General features: G+C 45.7%; 1 protein-coding gene across 1 annotated transcript; it reads right to left on the bottom strand.

Moving 5' to 3' along the window:
• Positions 1-3816: 3816 nt before the first annotated feature.
• LOC121856416 (ETS translocation variant 2-like) lies at positions 3817-17410 on the bottom strand. The gene is made up of 8 exons (XM_042352016.1): positions 17372-17410; positions 16159-16341; positions 15819-15887; positions 15074-15284; positions 8055-8639; positions 7858-7896; positions 4962-5160; positions 3817-4590 (listed from the first exon to the last, which is right to left on the bottom strand). The coding sequence occupies exons 1-8, from the start codon at positions 17408-17410 to the stop codon at positions 4467-4469; spliced, it is 1449 nt and encodes a 482-aa protein (XP_042207950.1). The 3' UTR covers positions 3817-4466.
• Between the last annotated feature and the right edge of the window lie 1357 nt (positions 17411-18767).

Below are 18767 nucleotides of genomic sequence, written 5' to 3'. Positions count from 1 at the left end.
CCATTCACTGGGGGACCATTTTGTTCATCAGGCATTTACAAAACAGAATCTTGGGGCTCTTTCAAGCTCGTTGCACAGCTCCCTTAACTCTAGGATGCACCATGTCAGGTCCAGGACTCTTATGGACCTTTAGCCTGGACAGTTTATTTCTAATACCCTCTTCTGTGAACACAATGTGGGTCAGTGCAATAATCGAACCGTCTGTCCTCAAACGCAGGAAGGTTAGTTGCATCCTCTCTTGCCAGACACTGAGAAAAAAGCTGTTCAATGCCTCCAGCTTTATCCTGGTCAGAATCTGCGTAACTACCATCTTCAAGCCTCAGGTCTGTCTCCCTACTCGCGTTTTTCAATTCGACTTTTATGTATTAAAAACGCCTTTAGGTTTGACTTGACCTCGCGTGCAACCAGCCTTTGGAACTCCTTTTCAGCCCTCCTACACTCTATCTTTAGCAGTTTCTGGCTCTTGCATACATCCTCTGTCTTGCTCATCGTTTGACCCAACCCACGTCTTCTTTGAATTTCTGGGTTTTCTTCTTAATTTGTCGACCGCCGCATGGTTCATGTGTGGAAGGATCCTCGTATTCCTAAGCACTGGTTTGGTGGCGTGCATATATTTATCGATCAAATGGGTCATTTTACTAGTTACTGATGTTCAGCGTAGTGTCACCGTTCTTATGCCTTGGCCAAAGTCAGGCAGTTGATACCCTCATCTCTTCCTCATCCCATTGTAATTTCCCTTGTAATAATATTTGCATACGGCCTGGCCTTATCTTTAACTAGGTAACAGTTAAATCTGAATGACGGCTTTTATGCATGGTGACTGGCGGGTGCCAGCACGGGGCAAAGGTGGTGTTCCAGTTTGGCCACCATACTCTCCTCGTTTGTTATGATGAAGTCTAGTGGTTTGGGTGTTTGCTCCCCTCTGTAATGTGTCGGGTCTCTCACATGTTGGAACAGAAAATTATCTCTCAGAGTTTCTACAAAAAGAGTAGCAGGATTATTCAAGTCATTCGGGGTTGACTCGTTTCTCCAATCGATGTCGCCATAGTTAAAGTCCCCCATGATAAGGAGGTGGCTGGGGTTGAGCATCGCCGCATTGTTTATTAAGGTTCTTAAGTTCCTTTGATTTAATGGGCCACAGTTTGGGGATCTGTAGATACACCCGACGATAAGTAAGTCCCCTCCCTTTAATTTAATTTTACACCACTTGGACTCTTCAAAAACATCCTCTCCCTGTACCCTCGCCTGGCTGGCTCTAAGGTCTTGCCTAGCGTAAATAACCACACCCCTCCTGCAGGATTCTTGAGTTAGGTTCGTAAATGAGTCATATCCAGCAATACTGAACTCACATTCCTCTGGGTCGATTCTCCTGTTCTTGAACAACAGTTCTACAACTCCTGCAATATCTGGTTGGTGTACTCTTAGTAGTGTTTCAAACTCCTCTCTCTTATCAAGGAACGTGTCAGTATTAGTGTACATGACATTCAAGCCAGAATTTGTTCTCGGTAACGTCTCTGTTCAACATGTATAACGACAACGCAGGTATACAGTTCTCAGTGCTGTTGTCATCACGACACTGATCAAAAAGACATTAAAACACTATGTTTGTATTAAGTATTATTATGTTTATTAAAAATCACCTTATACCAGAAGTCCTTATATACAAGTGGTATTTTGCTAATACCTGGCCACTACACTGCAAGAGAGAGAGACATATCACACAAGCACAGCACTATCTTCCCTACAGAGAGAGAGGCGCACCATCTCCCCTACAGAGAGAATAGGTCACAGTTATAATGGAATACTGCATCATCTTAGTGCTAATTAAAGGCACTTATAAGTATCACAGATAATTCGACTCCTGACCTTAATATTTGTCACACTAGAGTACAGCTATACTATAATGTACTTGGTACATTAGGCACTGTTAAAGCTACTTAAACAATTAACATATTTATACGACACTATCATGGTCATAATTACACAGCTTATATTTTCACCACTACTTTGTCATATTATGCTTCCATGTCCACAAAACATGCGCAAAACTACGGAGTCGCCCCTCGAGACTCGCTTTCTCTGGTGAGAAATACCGTCCATTTTCTCTCTTTGCGTAAAGTGCGCTTCTATAGTGTAAATTTAAATGTATACATGTAATCTGTATGAGTAGCCAAGTCAAATATACCTACCGTGTGCTGAAGCAGTCAAGGTGTATTGAGTATATGTTGAAGGCTTCATCTATTTTTACGTGCAGTGTAAATTATGTTAAGACGATGTGTTTTGACTGCCAGGCAAGCAGCTGATCAGTGGTATGTCTCGTGAAGTTATGATATAGCAATTCAATACTGAAGTTATATTTCCTTGATTTACAGACCTTAGCGAATCCGATGAGTGTCTTGAAATTATTGTCAGTTTTACCCAGTGCATGTCCAGTACTTGCCAACATGTGTAACAGACTTAAGACGTAACCGATCGCCCAAGCGGCTAACGAGCCGATCAGTGGTAAAGAGGATAAAAGTAAAAAGTAAAAGTATCGAAGAAACTCACTAACCTCGACAGCAGAACCTGTCAACAATAGAAAAACTCTGAATTGTATCACTATATTCATGAGTAGACTTAGGGCTGCGGTTGGCCGGCTCACCACAAAGTAGTATTGCCTTCCTATATGTACTTGATATCAGTTTAATTCTTGCATACCGCGCAGAATCAAAAGATAATTAATGTTGCTAAAACAAACCCAGCACCAATCACAGTCAACAACGAACATATACAATACTCCAATGAAGGCAAAATGCTGGGACTCACAATAACAAGAACAGAAATAACAAAACACATAAAACAATGCTTGCCCACTTATAACTCACAAAACTACGAAGACTCAGCAAAATGGACACCAACATTCAACTACATCCATTTTACTGTTAACGTTGAATACTTGTTTGGCTGTCGTTGAAGTAAGGCAAGTGGTCTATGTAATTCGTATCAGAGTTGACGTAAATTTGGTCAAGTCGTGATTGAACCCTAAGGAGTGGTTCAAGTGTTTAGGTTCTGGTAAAGTGTTCAGATACTCAACTTCATTTTAAATAAACCTTCTTTATTGTGTGTTGGGGGTGTCATTACCGCTGCAGTAAATGCCTTTGTTTCTTCTCCATATCTTGGTACCATTAAATACAACTGAATCCATGTCCCCTAGACCTCACCACGCTACCACATGTTAAAAGGTTAAAGGTTATGTGTATAAGAAGTAAAATTACTAAGAAATATAAAACAGAAGGAATAAAAAAGTAAGAAATTGAAAGAAAGAGAAATTGAAGTAGAGAATAAAACACGGAAACAAGCATAAAGAAATAAAGAAAATAAAGAATAAAAATTACGAAATAAAAGAAGTAAAATAAATAACTTCCTCTCCCACAATGGTGTACACGGCACGTACAACATCTTGTGACATAATACTGTATTAATATAAATCTTACAGCATAGTTTTCCCGTCACCCAGCCCATAAACACGTTACTGTACCAAGTTCACGAGCGAAGTATATACAAAGCTAGTACACAGGCTATTATATACACAGATGGACCACACTTTGCAACACGTGTGGGGGTGGGGTGGTGGCTTGGGGGGAGGCAGTGGCTTTTGGGGGGCAATGGCTTGGGGACAATGGCTTGGGGCAGTGGCTTGGGAAGGAGGGCAGTGGCAGGAAGGAAGGGCAGTGGCTTGGGAAGGAGGGCAATGGCTTGGGAAGGAGGGCAGTGGCTTGGGGGAGGGCAGTGGCTTGGGGAGGGCAGTGAGTGGGGCAGGGAGGGGGCAGTGGCTTGGGGAGGGGGGGGCAGTGGCTTGGAGGGGGCAGTGCGAGTCAAGGTGACAGTCGGTAGGGTCTATCAGATATCCCATGGTTGTATGAGATCTGTAAAGCTACAGAGATACACTTATTGTTTGCAAACGTTAATTTTCTTCTACAGTAGCCTCCAGTAGCCATCAAGAGCCACCAGTAGCCATCAGGAGCCTTCAGGAGACATCAAGAGCCACCAGTAGACATCAGAACCGACCAGGAGACACCAGTAGCCATCAAGAGCCACCAGTAGCCATCAGGAGACATCAGGAGCCACCAGTAGACATCAGAACCGACCAGGAGACACCAGTAGCCATAAAGAGCCACCAGTAGCCATCAGTAGCCATCGGGAGCCACCAGTAGCCATCGGGAGCCACCAATAGATATCAGGAGCCTGCAGTAGTCATGAGGAGCCACCAGTAGCCATGAGGAGCCACCAGCAGCCACCAGGAGCCTCCAGTAGCCATCGGGAGCCACCAGTAGCCATGAAGAGCCACCAGTAGCCATGAGGAGCCACCAGTAGCCATGAGGAGCCACCAGCAGCCACCAGTAGCCATCAAGAGCCACCAGTAGCCACCAGTAGCCACAAGTAACCAGCAGGAGCCACCTAGATCCATCAGGAGCCACCAAGAGCCATTAGTAGTCATCATGAAAAGTCTCCGTGTCAGCTGAATGACTCCGCTCGAACACTTTGTCTCCAAACCTGTACACAAGTTTTCTCTCGGGAACTGAGACCAACATGCCCGTCTTGTAGTGGTATCTGAAATAACGTTAATATGTCTTGTAATGTCTTGCTATTGATGAGTAAGATTATGTCTACATGTACATACGGTGAATATTTATCTACACACGTATACATGATGAGCATGTCTACACGAGTACACATGGTGAATATGTTTACACCTGTGCACATGATGAATATGTCTACGCACGTACACATGACGAATATTTATCCACACACGTACACATGATGAAAATGTATTCATATGTACACATAATGAATGTCTACAAATAAGACATTCATACATATATTCACTCTGTGAGATAATGGGTCAACTAGCAGGTGAGAGGCAGTTTATCTACCTGTGTGAGGTAATAAGTCAACAAGCAGGTGAGAGGCGGTTTATCTACCTGAGTGCCCGGGCGAAGTAATCATAGGGCAGAGTGTTGTGTTTTGGTCGACGTTGGCCCCACCTGAGCGCAACTTCCTGAGGGTTGATGAGCCTGAAGATGTGTTGTGCCTGGTTCTCCCAGCGGATGATGGACGGGTTACTAGCTGGGTCATCGAGCAGCGCCAGTAAAAACTCCCATAATTTGGGTCCTCGCTCTTCTGTAACCACAACAGAGGCTGCCTCAGTATTTATTATCAGAGAGAGAGAGAGAGAGAGAGAGAGAGAGAGTATAGTAGCAAGAGGTCGGAGGAAAAGGTTAATAAATGGTGCTGCACAGAAGGAAAATTGGATCTAAGGCCGCGAATGTTGGAAAAATGAAGTTTAAAAAAAGCCGATCCTCCAGTAACCGCGGTGACGTATGTTGAGGCCCCGGTAGTTTGATGATCAGGTCGGCCTTGGGGTCCACAACCTTCCTGACGAGTGGGACCCATCCTAGAAGGCCCGCTGTAATACTATTGTCAGCTGATATCATAGAACAAATAAAAGAATAGAAAGAATAAAACCGATCAAGAGTGAGAAAGGTTATATACAGTATGTTGTGTTGTCAATAGTAAGAGAAACAATTGAGACCCTGCAATTGTGTGTAAATGAGGCAAAAAGTCAGATTAGCACAATTTTTGTGATGCCATATGGCAGCAGGGTCTGCCATTAGACAACACATTAAAGTAGGTAAGGAGAGGTCGTACTAAAAGGGTTAATTATTAATCATAACAGTCAGGACGTGGGCAACACATATTTGTTATAATACGAGCTTGATGTGAACAAATATAGTTCAGTTGGCAGCTGTCCTGTAGAGAATCAGCAAGCCACATAGTACAGTACAAATGTGCCAAACAGTTAAGTTAATGGGTAACAAACTATTGCCAGTCTCATTATTATTATATTTATCAGATGAAGAATTTATGATGCAAAGTGATTTAGCTGTTGCATAAAGGCCTTAAAAGTAATAAAGTTTCTATGTTGTGCACGAGAGGGAACCCTCGACTCCACCTGCCCTGCCTCCACCACCAACTCTTACTCTGGGCTGCTGGTAGTGGAATCATTGCAGACAATGTACGGAGTAGAATAATGTTGTGTCCTCTCATTTTGATGAGGCAGTTATGATGAAAATACAAATACAAGTGATACCCAGTACAGGTATTTCAAGCAATGGTCACGATCTTATGAAGTAAAATCATATTTGTTTGATTATCTGGGAACTGTATCGCAAAGGCTGACTCATGTAAGGGTGAGCCGAGCACAGAATATAGAGATAGCAGACAAGTAGTATAAGGTGTAATTAAAATACTCAGAATGTATGGAAAAGGACATTTATTCTAAATACCAATAATATGAACGAGTAGCTGAAACGAATAATACCCTGGTCACCAATAACTCTGTCTTTGGGTGCAGTCACGTTACGGGGATTGCCCGTGACAACTATGGGGTCGTAGTAGTATTTCACTAATTCCAGCTAGGAAACACGAGGCTACCTATATACCTCAACAGTGCATAACGCGGAATTCCATATACAAGTAATACCTCACTGTCTCACTGTTCAGCCCCCAAAACTTCTTTTTTCATCAATAGTTCATTGACGGGACGAGAGCACCTGACGACGCGAAAGCCAAGCTGATACTTTCTTGTCTGCCACAAATCGATGTTCTACCCTATTTTCAAAGGGTTTTCGACCTTATTTCCAGTGTAGTAAGGAGATCTTATCAACTCCCATCGTAAAGAGCTAGACCGAAAATAGCGCTTTCCAACGAAAAACTAAAACACACAGTTTGAGATAAATTATAACATACCGTAACTGAAGATGAGGGAGGATCGGTGGCTGGTAGTGTTGTGAAAGATACGAGCAGTGTGAGTAGTGTGAGTCAGTATGGGATCCATGACAAGTACAAGACGCGTAAGGAGAGAGAGATGAAATGATAGAAAACGGATAGGGGTGACTGCTATACTTTGGTTTTGCACGGATGTGTGGGAGATTCAAACGGAGAGAGAGTTACTCCTGAAAGAGTTTCTTCATTATATTCTTTTTGAACAAAAAATAACAAATTTTGGCAGATGGCTTAACAACCCCCCTGTACCCACCTCACGCCCCCCAGTTTGGGACCCACTAGACTAAGGTTAGGATAGAAGTACCTCTGGCAGTATGTTCCTCAAACAGATGTGAACAAGACTAAATGTAAAGTGTGCGGCCAGACATACTGCCTCACATTCCTGTACTCTAAAATTTAATGCCATAATATCCTGACCACGGGGGCTAGTTATACTGACCCTTTGTGAACTCTACTCTGTAATCCTTTTGCGCTACCGCTCACAGGATGAGTATGGGGTGCACAATAAACTAGCCCCGGTCAGTGGCAAAATCAACCCCTCCTGCTCGCTCACTCGCTCACTATTGAATTTTTCGAATTTACACTTCAGGGTTCGGTGGTTCATACCTCAGGGAGAGAAAGGATTGGCAGCGTTAAGTGGTAAAGTCAGAAGTGTGGCCAACTGTACATACCTGGAGCTGGCGGACGTTCGACCCACAGGGTCACACCTCAAGGTTGAAAAAGCCCAAGTCCAGAAAACAGTGAGGGCAATTTTTTTCTGATTAAGAATTATTGTGAACTCTTGGAACAATCTACCATAGAGTGTTGTGACAGCACCGAGTGTGAGCTCTTTCAAGACCAGACTTGACCAACACTGAAGAAGATGCAGATATATTCAGGAGCCAGTTCATGCCCAGTACTTGACAACAGTGCGTAACAGAGATGTGACCGATCGCCCAAGCGGCAAACGAGCCGATCAGTGGTGAAGAGAATAAAAGAAGGAAAAAAGAAAAGAAAAATACGTTAACTGACGTAGAATGTAGTAATACTTACTCCTTCCTCTCTTGGGAGCTTCACCAAGCACTTGTTCCTCTGTAAAAGAAAACCAAGAAATGGTAATAAACAGAGACAATTAAAAGCACATTTGGCTATAAAAGACAACAAAGGACATTCAACTAGTGATGAAATATAAACTGAAGAGGAAGACCAACGTGAACATAAGACTTAAATGAAAGACAACAAGAACTAACCGTTTACGTACGAAGGCGAGGGTTGACATGCGCTTGCAGACGGACTAAACTCTGCAGACGTGCTGGCTTCCTCATAACTGTTCGGATTACTCCTATCTAGAAACTCTGTCTTTATAGTGAGTGTATTAAGAGGTTGCCAAGTGTTGTTGGGTGTAGTAGAGGGGTGATAAGTGTTGCTGGGTGTAGTAGAGGGGTGATAAGTGTCGTTGGGTGTAGCAGAGGGATGGTAAGTGTTGTTGGGTGCAGTAGAGGGGTGGTAAGTGTTGTTGGGTGCAGTAGAGGGGTGGTAAGTGTTGTTGGGTGCCGTAGAGGGGTGGTAAGTGTTGTTGGGTGTAGTAGAGGGGTGGTAAGTGTTGTTGGGTGCAGTAGAGGGGTGGTAAGTGTTGTTGGGTGTGGTATTGGGGTGGGAAGAGTATGAGTAGTCGGTAGTGTTTGGGTAACAAGGACGCCATGAGTCGAGGTGCTGGCCAGATGAAGAAGCGTGGCGGGGCTGCAGGTTGTAGTAGGTCTGACCAGTTGGTTCTGTATGGAGGCTACCATGTGCTGCTGTTTGTGAGTGGTGGTACAGTTGCTGCTCATAATGCCCTGTAACAAGTGGTGCAGTAGTACAGTAGTACAATGATACAATGGTGCAGTGGTACAATAACAGGGGTGCAATGGTGTAATGGTACAGAGGTGCAATTGTACAATATAGCAGTGATACAGATGTGCAGTAGTACAGAGTAGCAGTGGTACAGTGGTAATGAGGTAGAGTGATACTGTGGTAGAGTGATACTGTGGTACAGTAGTACTGTGGTACACTACTGGTAGTCACAAACCAATGTTACTTTACCCACTGGCTGGAGGGAAGGCAAAGTCAAGGTTGAAGAAAGGACATACACTCATTCAGTTGTTTGGTGACTGGTGAGGTACAGTGATGGTGGGGCCCACACTCCAACAGTGATGGTGGGGCCCACACTCCAACAGTGATGGTGGGGCCCACACTCCAACAGTGATGGTGGGGCCCACACTTCAACAGTGATGGTGGGGCCCACACTTCAACAGTGATGGTGGGGCCAACACATCAACAGTGATGGTGGGGCCCACACTCCAACAGTGATGGTGGGGCCCACACTTCAACAGTGATGGTGGGGCCCACACTTCAACAGTGATGGTGGGGCCCACACTCCAACAGTGATGGTGGGGCCCACACTTCAACAGTGATGGTGGGGCCGACACTCCAACAGTGATGGTGGGGCCCACACTTCAACAGTGATGGTGGGGCCCACACTTCAACAGTGATGGTGGGGCCCACACTCTAACAGTGATGGTGGGGCCCACACTTCAACAGTGATGGTGGGGCCCACACTTCAACAGTGATGGTGGGGCCCACACTTCACAGTGATGGTGGGGCCCACACTCACATCAGTGATGGTGGGGCCCACACTTCAACAGTGATGGTGGGGCCCACACTCCAACAGTGATGGTGGGGCCCACACTTCAACAGTGATGGTGGGGCCCACACTTCAACAGTGATGGTGGGGCCAACACATCAACAGTGATGGTGGGGCCAACACTCCAACAGTGATGGTGGGGCCCACACTCCAACAGTGATGGTGGGGCCCACACTCCAACAGTGATGGTAGGGCCCACACTTCAACAGTGATGGTGGGGCCCACACTTCAACAGTGATGGTGGGGCCCACACTTCAACAGTGATGGTGGGGCCCACACTTCAACAGTGATGGTGGGGCCCACACTTCAACAGTGATGGTGGGGCCCACACTCCAACAGTGATGGTTGGGCCCACACTTCAACAGTGATGGTGGGGCCCACACTCCAACAGTGATGGTGGGGCCCACACTTCAACAGTGACGGTGGGGCCCACACTTCAACAGTGATGGTGGGGCCCACACTTCAACAGTGATGGTGGGGCCCACACTTCAACAGTGATGGTGGGGCCCACACTTCAACAGTGATGGTGGGGCCCACACTTCAACAGTGATGGTGGGGCCCACACTTCAACAGTGATGGTGGGGATGGTGGGGCCCACACTTCAACAGTGATGGTGGGGCCCACACTTCAACAGTGATGGTGGGGCCCACACTTCAACAGTGATGGTGGGGCCCACACTCCAACAGTGATGGTGGGGCCCACACTTCAACAGTGATGGTGGGGCCCACACTTCAACAGTGATGGTGGGGCCCACACTTCAACAGTGATGGTGGGGCCCACACTCCAACACGAAAACACAGGTAAAAGCTAAGATTCAAAACATTGCCATGATATAATATGTTGGTAGGGCTATAAATATTTTCTGAATATTAATGTGTAACGACAGCAGACAGCAAAGGGTATGTCTGTTTGTCAGGTCTTTATTTAACCTTGGCTTCCCCTTCCCTCCAGAAACTTTGGATTGTGACTGTACATTGATATAGTGAAATACAAGTATAGTGCGTGCGTGCGTGTGTATGCGCATGCTTGCGTGTGTGCATGCATGCGTGTGTGCATGCGTGCGTGTGCGCGTGCGTGCGTGCGCGTGCGTGTGTGCGTGTGTGTGTTTGTGTGTGTGTGCATGCGTGTGTGTGTGCATGCGTGTGTGTGTGTGTGTGCGCGCACACAGGGTGGCGAAATGCGTCTAGTGTGGCAGCATTATGTTAGTGTTAAGGTGCAAACATTGCTTCCTCTCCCTTCCAGCTATCGCCGCTGGCTAGCCCTCGTGACGAACAGGGAAGCAACTTGCATAAGTCCTCCCCTGCCAGTACACAGCCTCCTCACCATCAAGACTCCTGCTGTGCCTCCTCGTGGCAACACACGGTACTGGGTGCCTTGTGGGCCCAGGCTAGACCAGCAGGGGATCTCGGAGCAGCAGTGGGCCCCAGAAGGACGGCGTATAGGCCCACTGGCATGTGGACACGTTCTGGCGCCTACCAACCATTGCCCCGCTGCCTTGCGGATTAATCTTGATAGGTATAAAGCTACGGGAGTAAACCCCAGATGAACAATCTGCGGTGGAGTCCCGCATCAGGCAGACATGATAACAGAGCTCCAACACGACCCCAACGGCTGTATAGGCAGAAGAGATGGCCAACATGGGAACCCAACGACTACACCAACGGACGAAGGCAATTCATGATGGACAGGCTACTAAGGCTAAACCCAACAAACCGGGCTATTGTCAATCCATTGCAACTCTCCCTTTCCCTAGTCGTTGCAACACTTGCACCACTGGATTAGGAAAAGGGGGGAGCCATGATGTGTGTTTGCAGCCTGCGCTCCTGCCTCACCACATAAATCAACTCAAGCGCAGCCATCATCCAGCTCATTCATCATCCAGCTCATCATACCTCTCGCTATCATCATCAAAACCCCAATACCACCAAAAGTTCAATGGCGGCGGACGAGAGGCGACGGGGACAGGCAGTGATGACTGCCGGGAGTCTCTAGTCACAACTCTACACATGGGCGGCACAGATAAGATGGTCGTTGATGCACTGGGATCTGGACAGCAGTGCTATCCGATCCTGTTTGTGCGACTGAGCAGCTCTTTCGAGGGCCCACTCTGCTCATCCTACATGGGGAGGGGGCTAGAAAAGGTGCCCGAAACATAGCCTGCCTAAAAAAACAACCAGTAAGGTCATCCGTATGCAGTCGAAAACACAATCAAAATCACAGATACAAATAAAAACATCCTATACGACCTCTTATGGTCGCTGCATGGAATGTTAGGACCCTTCTGAATACTGGCACAAATGAGCATCCTAAAGAAGAACCGCCCTTGTGGCAAAAGAGCTGGCTAGGTATAACATCGACACAGCAGCCATCAGTGAGTCCTGGCTCCCAGACGAGGGTCAACTCACAGAACGGGGGTCTGGCTATACCTTCTACTGGAAGGGTAAGCCTGCTGCGGAGTGAAACCGCATTTATGGAGTTGGCTTTGCCATCCACCAACGCATCCTACACATGCTAACTGAAATGCCTATTGGGTTCAACAAGCGCCTCATGACGCTCAGACTCCCACTGAATCACTCAGGTCATGCCTTATTCTTGAATGCATATGCTCCAACACTGGATGCAGAGGATGACATCAAGAAGGCCTTTTACGCCTACCTCGACAGGGTGCTAACCTCTATCCCCACGGAAGATAAAGTTGTGCTCCTTGGTGACTTCATTGCCAGAGATGGCAGAGATGCTGGCATTTGGCAGGGAACCAAAGGGAGAAATGAAATTGCGAAGTGTATTCCTGACGGCCTACTCCTCCCCATCAAGTGTGCTGCACCAATACCATGTTTAGGCAGGCCTACAAGTTCAAGGGTTCGTGGCAACACCCACAATCCAAACACTGGCATCTCATTGACTACATCATTGTCATTGAAAGAGATCGCCGAGATGTCCGCATGACCCGTGCCGTGCGTGGCTCAGACCACTGAGACACTGATCATCTGCTCGTCAAAGCCAAGCCCTCGCTTCACGTCGCCCCAAAACGGCGAAGGCAGCAAGCCTCCAGTAGAGGTTTTAACACTAAGTGTCTGGAGAATCCAGTGGTAGCACATGCTTTCAGAGAGCAGCTCGAACATGGGCTGATAAATAACCCAACAACAAACAACCCAAATCCCAGTGCCGAATGGGATATTCTCGACACTGTCATGACAAAAACTTGCAGAGAGACCCTCGGCCAGATCGAAAGAATACACCAGGACTGGTTTGATGAAAACGACCCGGAAATCAATGTACTCGTCGATGATAAACGTGCTGCTTTAACTGACTGGCAGAAAAACCCTCAGTTTCAGACCAAAGCTGATACCTTCCGCAAGAAGAAAGCGGCTTCGCAGCGGGAACTTCACAATCTAAAGAACGACCGGTTTAAAAATAAAGCATGTGAAGCACAAAAAATTGCAGATCAGCACAAGATGCGGTAATTTTTTAATTCCAATCACTCGCGGCGCAGCCCCCCTCCACTCATCCGATGGGAACTCCATAATTGAAGACGACGAAGGCCTCCTTCAGCGCTGGAAAGAACACTACTATTCATTGCTCAACCGAAACAACGATGTGGATGTCCTGACTACCCAGCAGGTGCCTCAGCATCCAGAGCTGACCCACCTCAGCTATCCACCATCCCTGGATGAGGTAGCTATTGCCATCAAACGGATGAAAAATAACAAAAGCCTCAGGGCCTGATGGAATCCCAGCCGAGGTGTATAAAGCAGGAGGACCTCTGCTTACCAGACGTCTCCACTCTCTCCTGGAGAATATATGGGAATTCCCCAAGCTCTTAAAGACGCCTCCATAGTCAATATTTATAAGCAAAAGGGAGACCAGTCAGACTGTGGCAACTACCGTGGGATCTCCCTGCAGTCTGTAGCTGGCAAAATTATCACCCGAGTCCCTAAACAGACTTCTTCCTGAGGCAGAAAACTTCCTCCCAGAACCTCAATGTGGCTTTAGACCATCACGTGGAACCACTGACATGATCTTTGCTGCACATTAGATACAGGAAAAGTGCAGAGAACAGCGTTGTGGCCTGTACATGGCCTTCAGCGACCTAACCAAGGCATTCGACTCAGTCAACAGAGAAGCTCTCTGGTGGACCCTCATCGCCATTGTGAGGCAACTTCACGATGGCATCAACGGCAGTGTCCTGCATGATGGCACCCAGTCTGAGTTCTTCCCCATCCAAAAGGGGGTTAAACAAGGATGTGTACTGGCACCAACTCATTTCCATTTTCTTGGCTGCCTTCCTTACTCGTGCCAGCGCAATCTTAGCCGGCGGGGTGGACATCCGGTACCGGATGAAGGGTCTTTTTAACAAAAGACGACTCCAGGCAGCAATAAAGGTGTAGGCAGCTTCCATTACTGAACTTCAGTATGCAGACGACCTCACCCTTGTCGCTAACACTGAATGCGACCTACAGGAGATCCTGAACACCTACGCAGATGCGTATGCACACTCCGGCCTTGAGGTGAATGTACGTAAGACTCAGATTCTCTTTCAGCCTGTCCCTGGTTCAGCCACACCTTCACCATCCAACCAGCTTAAAGGTACTACCCTCACTAATGTTACCCACTTCCGGTATCTCGGCTCCCACCTGTCCACCACCGTGGACATCGATGAAAAGATTCAGAATCGGATCAGATGTGCATCTCATGCCTTGGCAGACTCCGAAACCGTGTTTTCATCAGTAGAGAGCTGAAATTATCTACTAAGTTAAGCATATATCGAGCAGTGGTCCTCCTCACCCTGCTATATGGCAGCGAGACAAGGGTCACATATTGTACAGGAGGCACCTCAAGGAACTTGAAAACTTTCACCAACGTAGTCTACGTTCCATCCTCTGAGTTTGCTGGGAAGACAAAAGAACAAATGCCAGTATTCTTGCTGACACCAACTGTAGGAGCATCGAGGCTACCATTATCCATGAACAACTACGCTGGACTGGCCATGTTACCGGCATGGACGACAGTAGACTGCCAAAGCAGCCACTTTACAGTCATCTAACGAATAGTAAACGTAACACTGGCGGGTAATTGAAGAGGTTTAAGGATAATTTTAAGACAAACCTGGAAAAGTGCCAAATCGATCTCCTCACCTCGAAGACGATTACTCTACACCGTAACGTTTGGAGGAGCACCACAGAAGAAGGTGTCATTACTGCCGAGTTAGCCCGACTGCATAACGAAACAGACAAGCGCCAAAGCCGGAAAGACGCTGCCCCCTCCCCCACCTGTTCAACTTCTGTTGACGGCCCTGCCGGTCCCGTATCGGCCTCTTTAGCCTCCTCAGAATTCACCAACCTAGGTGACATCCTTAATAACTCATATCATTATATCATAGTTGGATGATCGTCATAATCGATTCCGAGTGACAGCAAAGTAGTGGTAGTATGTGTGTAGTGTGTGTTGTGCTTGCATGCATTTGTGTGTGTGTGGGTGTGTGTGTGTGTGGGTGCGTGTGTGTGTGTGTGTGTGTGACCTTGCGTGCGTGTGCACGTGTAGATGCGCGTGTGTGTGTGTGTGTGTGTGTGAAAAGCACTTAATTACCTTGGTAGGAAGAGGAAGGAAGATTGGGAGCTTCCCGTCTGAAGTTCATAAGGGCTTGGTAGAACAGTTTGCCGTGTAGTGTGTTAAGATCAGTAAATTGGTCTTGTGACATGGCCAACAGCTGGGCTCCAGTACAATCCGCGAAGCCATCAATGTTCCTCGCGTCGATACCGTTCTCCACACACACGGAGTACAGCCAACCACGCACCTCCTGTCAACAACAAATACCTTGCGTACGATAATTTATTCCCTTGAGTACGATGATTTATTCCCTTCAGTACGATGATTTACCACCCTGAGTACGATGATTTAAGCTCTTGAGTACGATATTTTATCCCCCTGCGTACGATACTTTATCCTCTTGAGTACCTTTAATTTATTTCCTTGAGTACAATGATTTATCCCGCTGAGCATGAAGAATTATCCCTTGAGTACGATGATTTATTCCCTAGATTACGATGATTTATCACCCTGAGTACGATGATTTAACCCCTTGAGTACGATATTTTATCTCCTTGAATACGATAATTTATTTCTTTGAGTACGATGATTTAATCCAAAGTACGACATTTCAACTCATTGAATACGAAGATTTATCCCCGGAGTACGATAATTCTCCCCTGAGTACGATAATTTACCCCCCCCCCCCGAGTACGATAATTAAGCTCTTTGAGTATGCTGATTAAACCCCTTGAATACAATGACAGCCAAACTCTTAAACTAACAGCCACGCTCTTAAACTAACAGCCACACTCTTAAACCGACAGCCACACTCTGAAAGCGACAGCCACACTCTGAAAGCGACAGCCACACTCTGAAAGCGACAGCCACACTCTTAAACCGACAGCCACACGCTGAAACTGACAGCCACACCTCTTAACCCGAAAGCTATACCTCTAAACCTGACAGCCACACTCTTAACCTGGCAGCAACACGCTTAAACTGACAGCCACACTCTTAAACTGACAGCAACACGCTTAAACCGACAGCCACACTCTTAACCTGACAGCCACACACTTAAACTGACAGCAACACGCTTAAACCGACAGCCACTCTTAAACTGACAGCCACACTCTTAAACTGACAGCCACACTCTTAAACTGACAGCCACACTTAAACTGACCACACTCTTGAACTGACAGCCACACTTGAACTGACAGCCACACTCTTAAACTGACAGCCACACTTAAACTGACAGCCACACTCTTAAACTGACAGCCACACTTTTTAAACCGACAGCCACACTTAACCTGGCAGCCACACTTAACCTGGCAGCCACACTCTTAAACTGACAGCCACACTCTTAAACTGACAGCCACACTCTTGAACTGACAGCCACACTCTTGAACTGACAGCCACACTCTTAAACTGACAGCCACACTCTTAAACTGACAGCCACACTCTTAAACTGACAGCCACACTTTTAAACCGACAGCCACACTCTTAAACTGACAGCCACACTCTTAAACTGACAGCCACACTCTTAAACTGACAGCCACACTCTTAAACTGACAGCCACACTCTTAAACCGACAGCCACACTCTTAAACTGACAGCCACACGCTTAAACTGATAGATATATTTGGTCAAGCTAAATTTAAGTTCGACTAAGTTAGGTTAGATCAGGGCAGAGTTATGTTAATCTGGGTCAGGTTAAGATAAGTTAGGGTAAATTAGGTTAGGCTCGGTGAAAGTTAATTTAGACTAAGTTATTTCAGGTTAAAGTTATATTACTGTATGTTAGATCAGGGTAGTGTTAAATTAGGATAAGTTAGGTTAGGTTAGTGTTAAAATAAGATAAGTTAGATTCGGTTCGTGTTAAATTAGGATAAGTTAGGTTAGGTTCGTGTTAAATTAGGATACGTTTGGATTCGTTAAGTTAGTGTTGAGTTAGGATATATTAGGTTAGGGCTAGTGTTAAATTAGGGTAAGTTGTTAGGTTAAGGTAGTGTTAAATTAGGGTAAGCTATATTAGGTCAGTGTTAAATTAGGATAAGTTAGGTTAGGTTATTGTTAAATTAGGATAAGTTAGGTTAGGTTCGTGTTAAATTAGGAAAAGTTAAATTAGGTTACGTTAGGTTAAGGTAGTGTTAAATTAGGGTAAGTTATGTTAGGTCAGTGTTAAATTAGGATAAGTTAGGTTAGGTTAGTGTTAAATTAGGATAAGTTAGGCCAGGTTTGGTTAGTGTTGAATTAGACTAGGTTATCTCAGTTTAAAGTTAGTTAAAATACGTTAGGTTTGGTTAATATTAAATTAGGGTAAGTTAGATTAAATTAGGCAAAAGTTAAATTGAGTTACCTGTTGTTGCCACATACGCACGGGGTTGTGGCGATACATTGTGCTTGAGTCCTCCACGAAGTCACTCTCATACAGCAAATTATCCCACCTGGAAGACACCTGTTGTTATTATCCCACCTGTAAGACACCTGTTGTTATTATCCCACCTGGAAGACACCTTTTGTTATTCTCCTACCTGTAAGACACCTGTACAGGGTGTCTCATAAGTCACCACAGTGTACAGGGTGTCTCATAAGTCACCACAGTGTACAGGGTGTCTCATAAGTCACCACAGTGTACAGGGTGTCTCATAAGTCATTACAGTGTACAGGGTGTTTCATAAGTTACAGACAGTGTACAGGGTAGCTCATAAATCACCACAGTGTACAGGGTGTCTCATAAGTCACCACAGTGTACAGGGTGTCTCATAAGTCATTACAGTGTACAGGGTGTTTCATAAGTTACAGACAGTGTACAGGGTATTTCATAAGTTACAGACAGTGTACAGGGTGTCTCATAAGTCACAGACAGTGTACAGGGTGTCTCATAAGTCACAGACAGTGTACAGGGTGTCTCATAAGTCACAGATAGTGTACAGGGTGTTTCATAAGTCACAGACAGTGTACACTGTACAGGGTGTCTCATAAGTCACAGACAGTGTACAGGGTGTCTCATAAGTCACAGATAGTGTACAGGGTGTTTCATAAGTCACAGACAGTGTACAGGGTGTCTCATAAGTCACAGACAGTACACAAGAAAGTAGCCAAACGGGTAGTAAAATTTCACCTGAAGGTCAAGTTAGGTCAGTGGGTCGATCGTACACTACAAGTGAACGATAGATGAGAGGAGAGAGACAAGAGGTACATAAAACACGAAAGGTTCAGAGATTAAAGGAGACATAACTGCCGGGAAATATATACACATAGATAACGAAATGAATGAGATAGAACTATATGAAAAAGTGTGTTTGAGGCAGAAGAACTAACAGACACAATTTGAAGAGCTCTACAATAACAGCTACACAGTGGAGGTATGAAACGAAAATAAAATTAGAAATGAACAAATTTTTGTTTGTTTGAGAAGCCAATTACTACTACTGAAAGGTTATAAAAATTTTGCAAAAAATTTCACCAGTAAAATCGATGGTTCACAAACGTTCGGACTATTCTTCAGGTGTAATAAGCTGGGGCTAATCTTCAGGTGTAATAAGCTGGGGCTAATCTTCAGGTGTAATAAGCTGGGGCTAATCTTCAGGTGTAATAAGCTGGGGCTAATCTTCAGGTGTAATAAGCTGGGGCTAATCTTCAGGTGTAATAAGCTGGGGCTAATCTTCAGGTGTAATAAGCTGGGGCTAATCTTCAGGTGTAATAAGCTGGGGCTAATCTTCAGGTGTAATAAGCTGGGGCTAATCTTCAGG

Source organism: Homarus americanus, unplaced genomic scaffold (genome assembly GCF_018991925.1).
Source record: "Homarus americanus isolate GMGI-L3 unplaced genomic scaffold, GMGI_Hamer_2.0 scaffold1024, whole genome shotgun sequence".
NCBI classification, from domain to species: Eukaryota; Metazoa; Arthropoda; class Malacostraca; order Decapoda; family Nephropidae; genus Homarus; species Homarus americanus.
This window is presented reverse-complemented; position numbering and strand designations above follow the sequence as displayed.

What these genes read in the sequence shown, in the direction of transcription:
- LOC121856416 (XM_042352016.1), bottom strand. Translation starts at nt 17,410, where the DNA reads ATGTATCGCCACAACCCCGTGCGTATGTGGCAACAACAG. An exon ending in TCCTTCCTCTTCCTACCAAG is followed by an intron (nt 8,640 to 15,073) that starts GTAATTAAGTGC and finishes CACTTGTTACAG; the next exon opens with GGCATTATGAGCAGCAACTG. An exon ending in CTCGCCTTCGTACGTAAACG is followed by an intron (nt 7,897 to 8,054) that starts GTTAGTTCTTGT and finishes TTTCTTTTACAG; the next exon opens with AGGAACAAGTGCTTGGTGAA.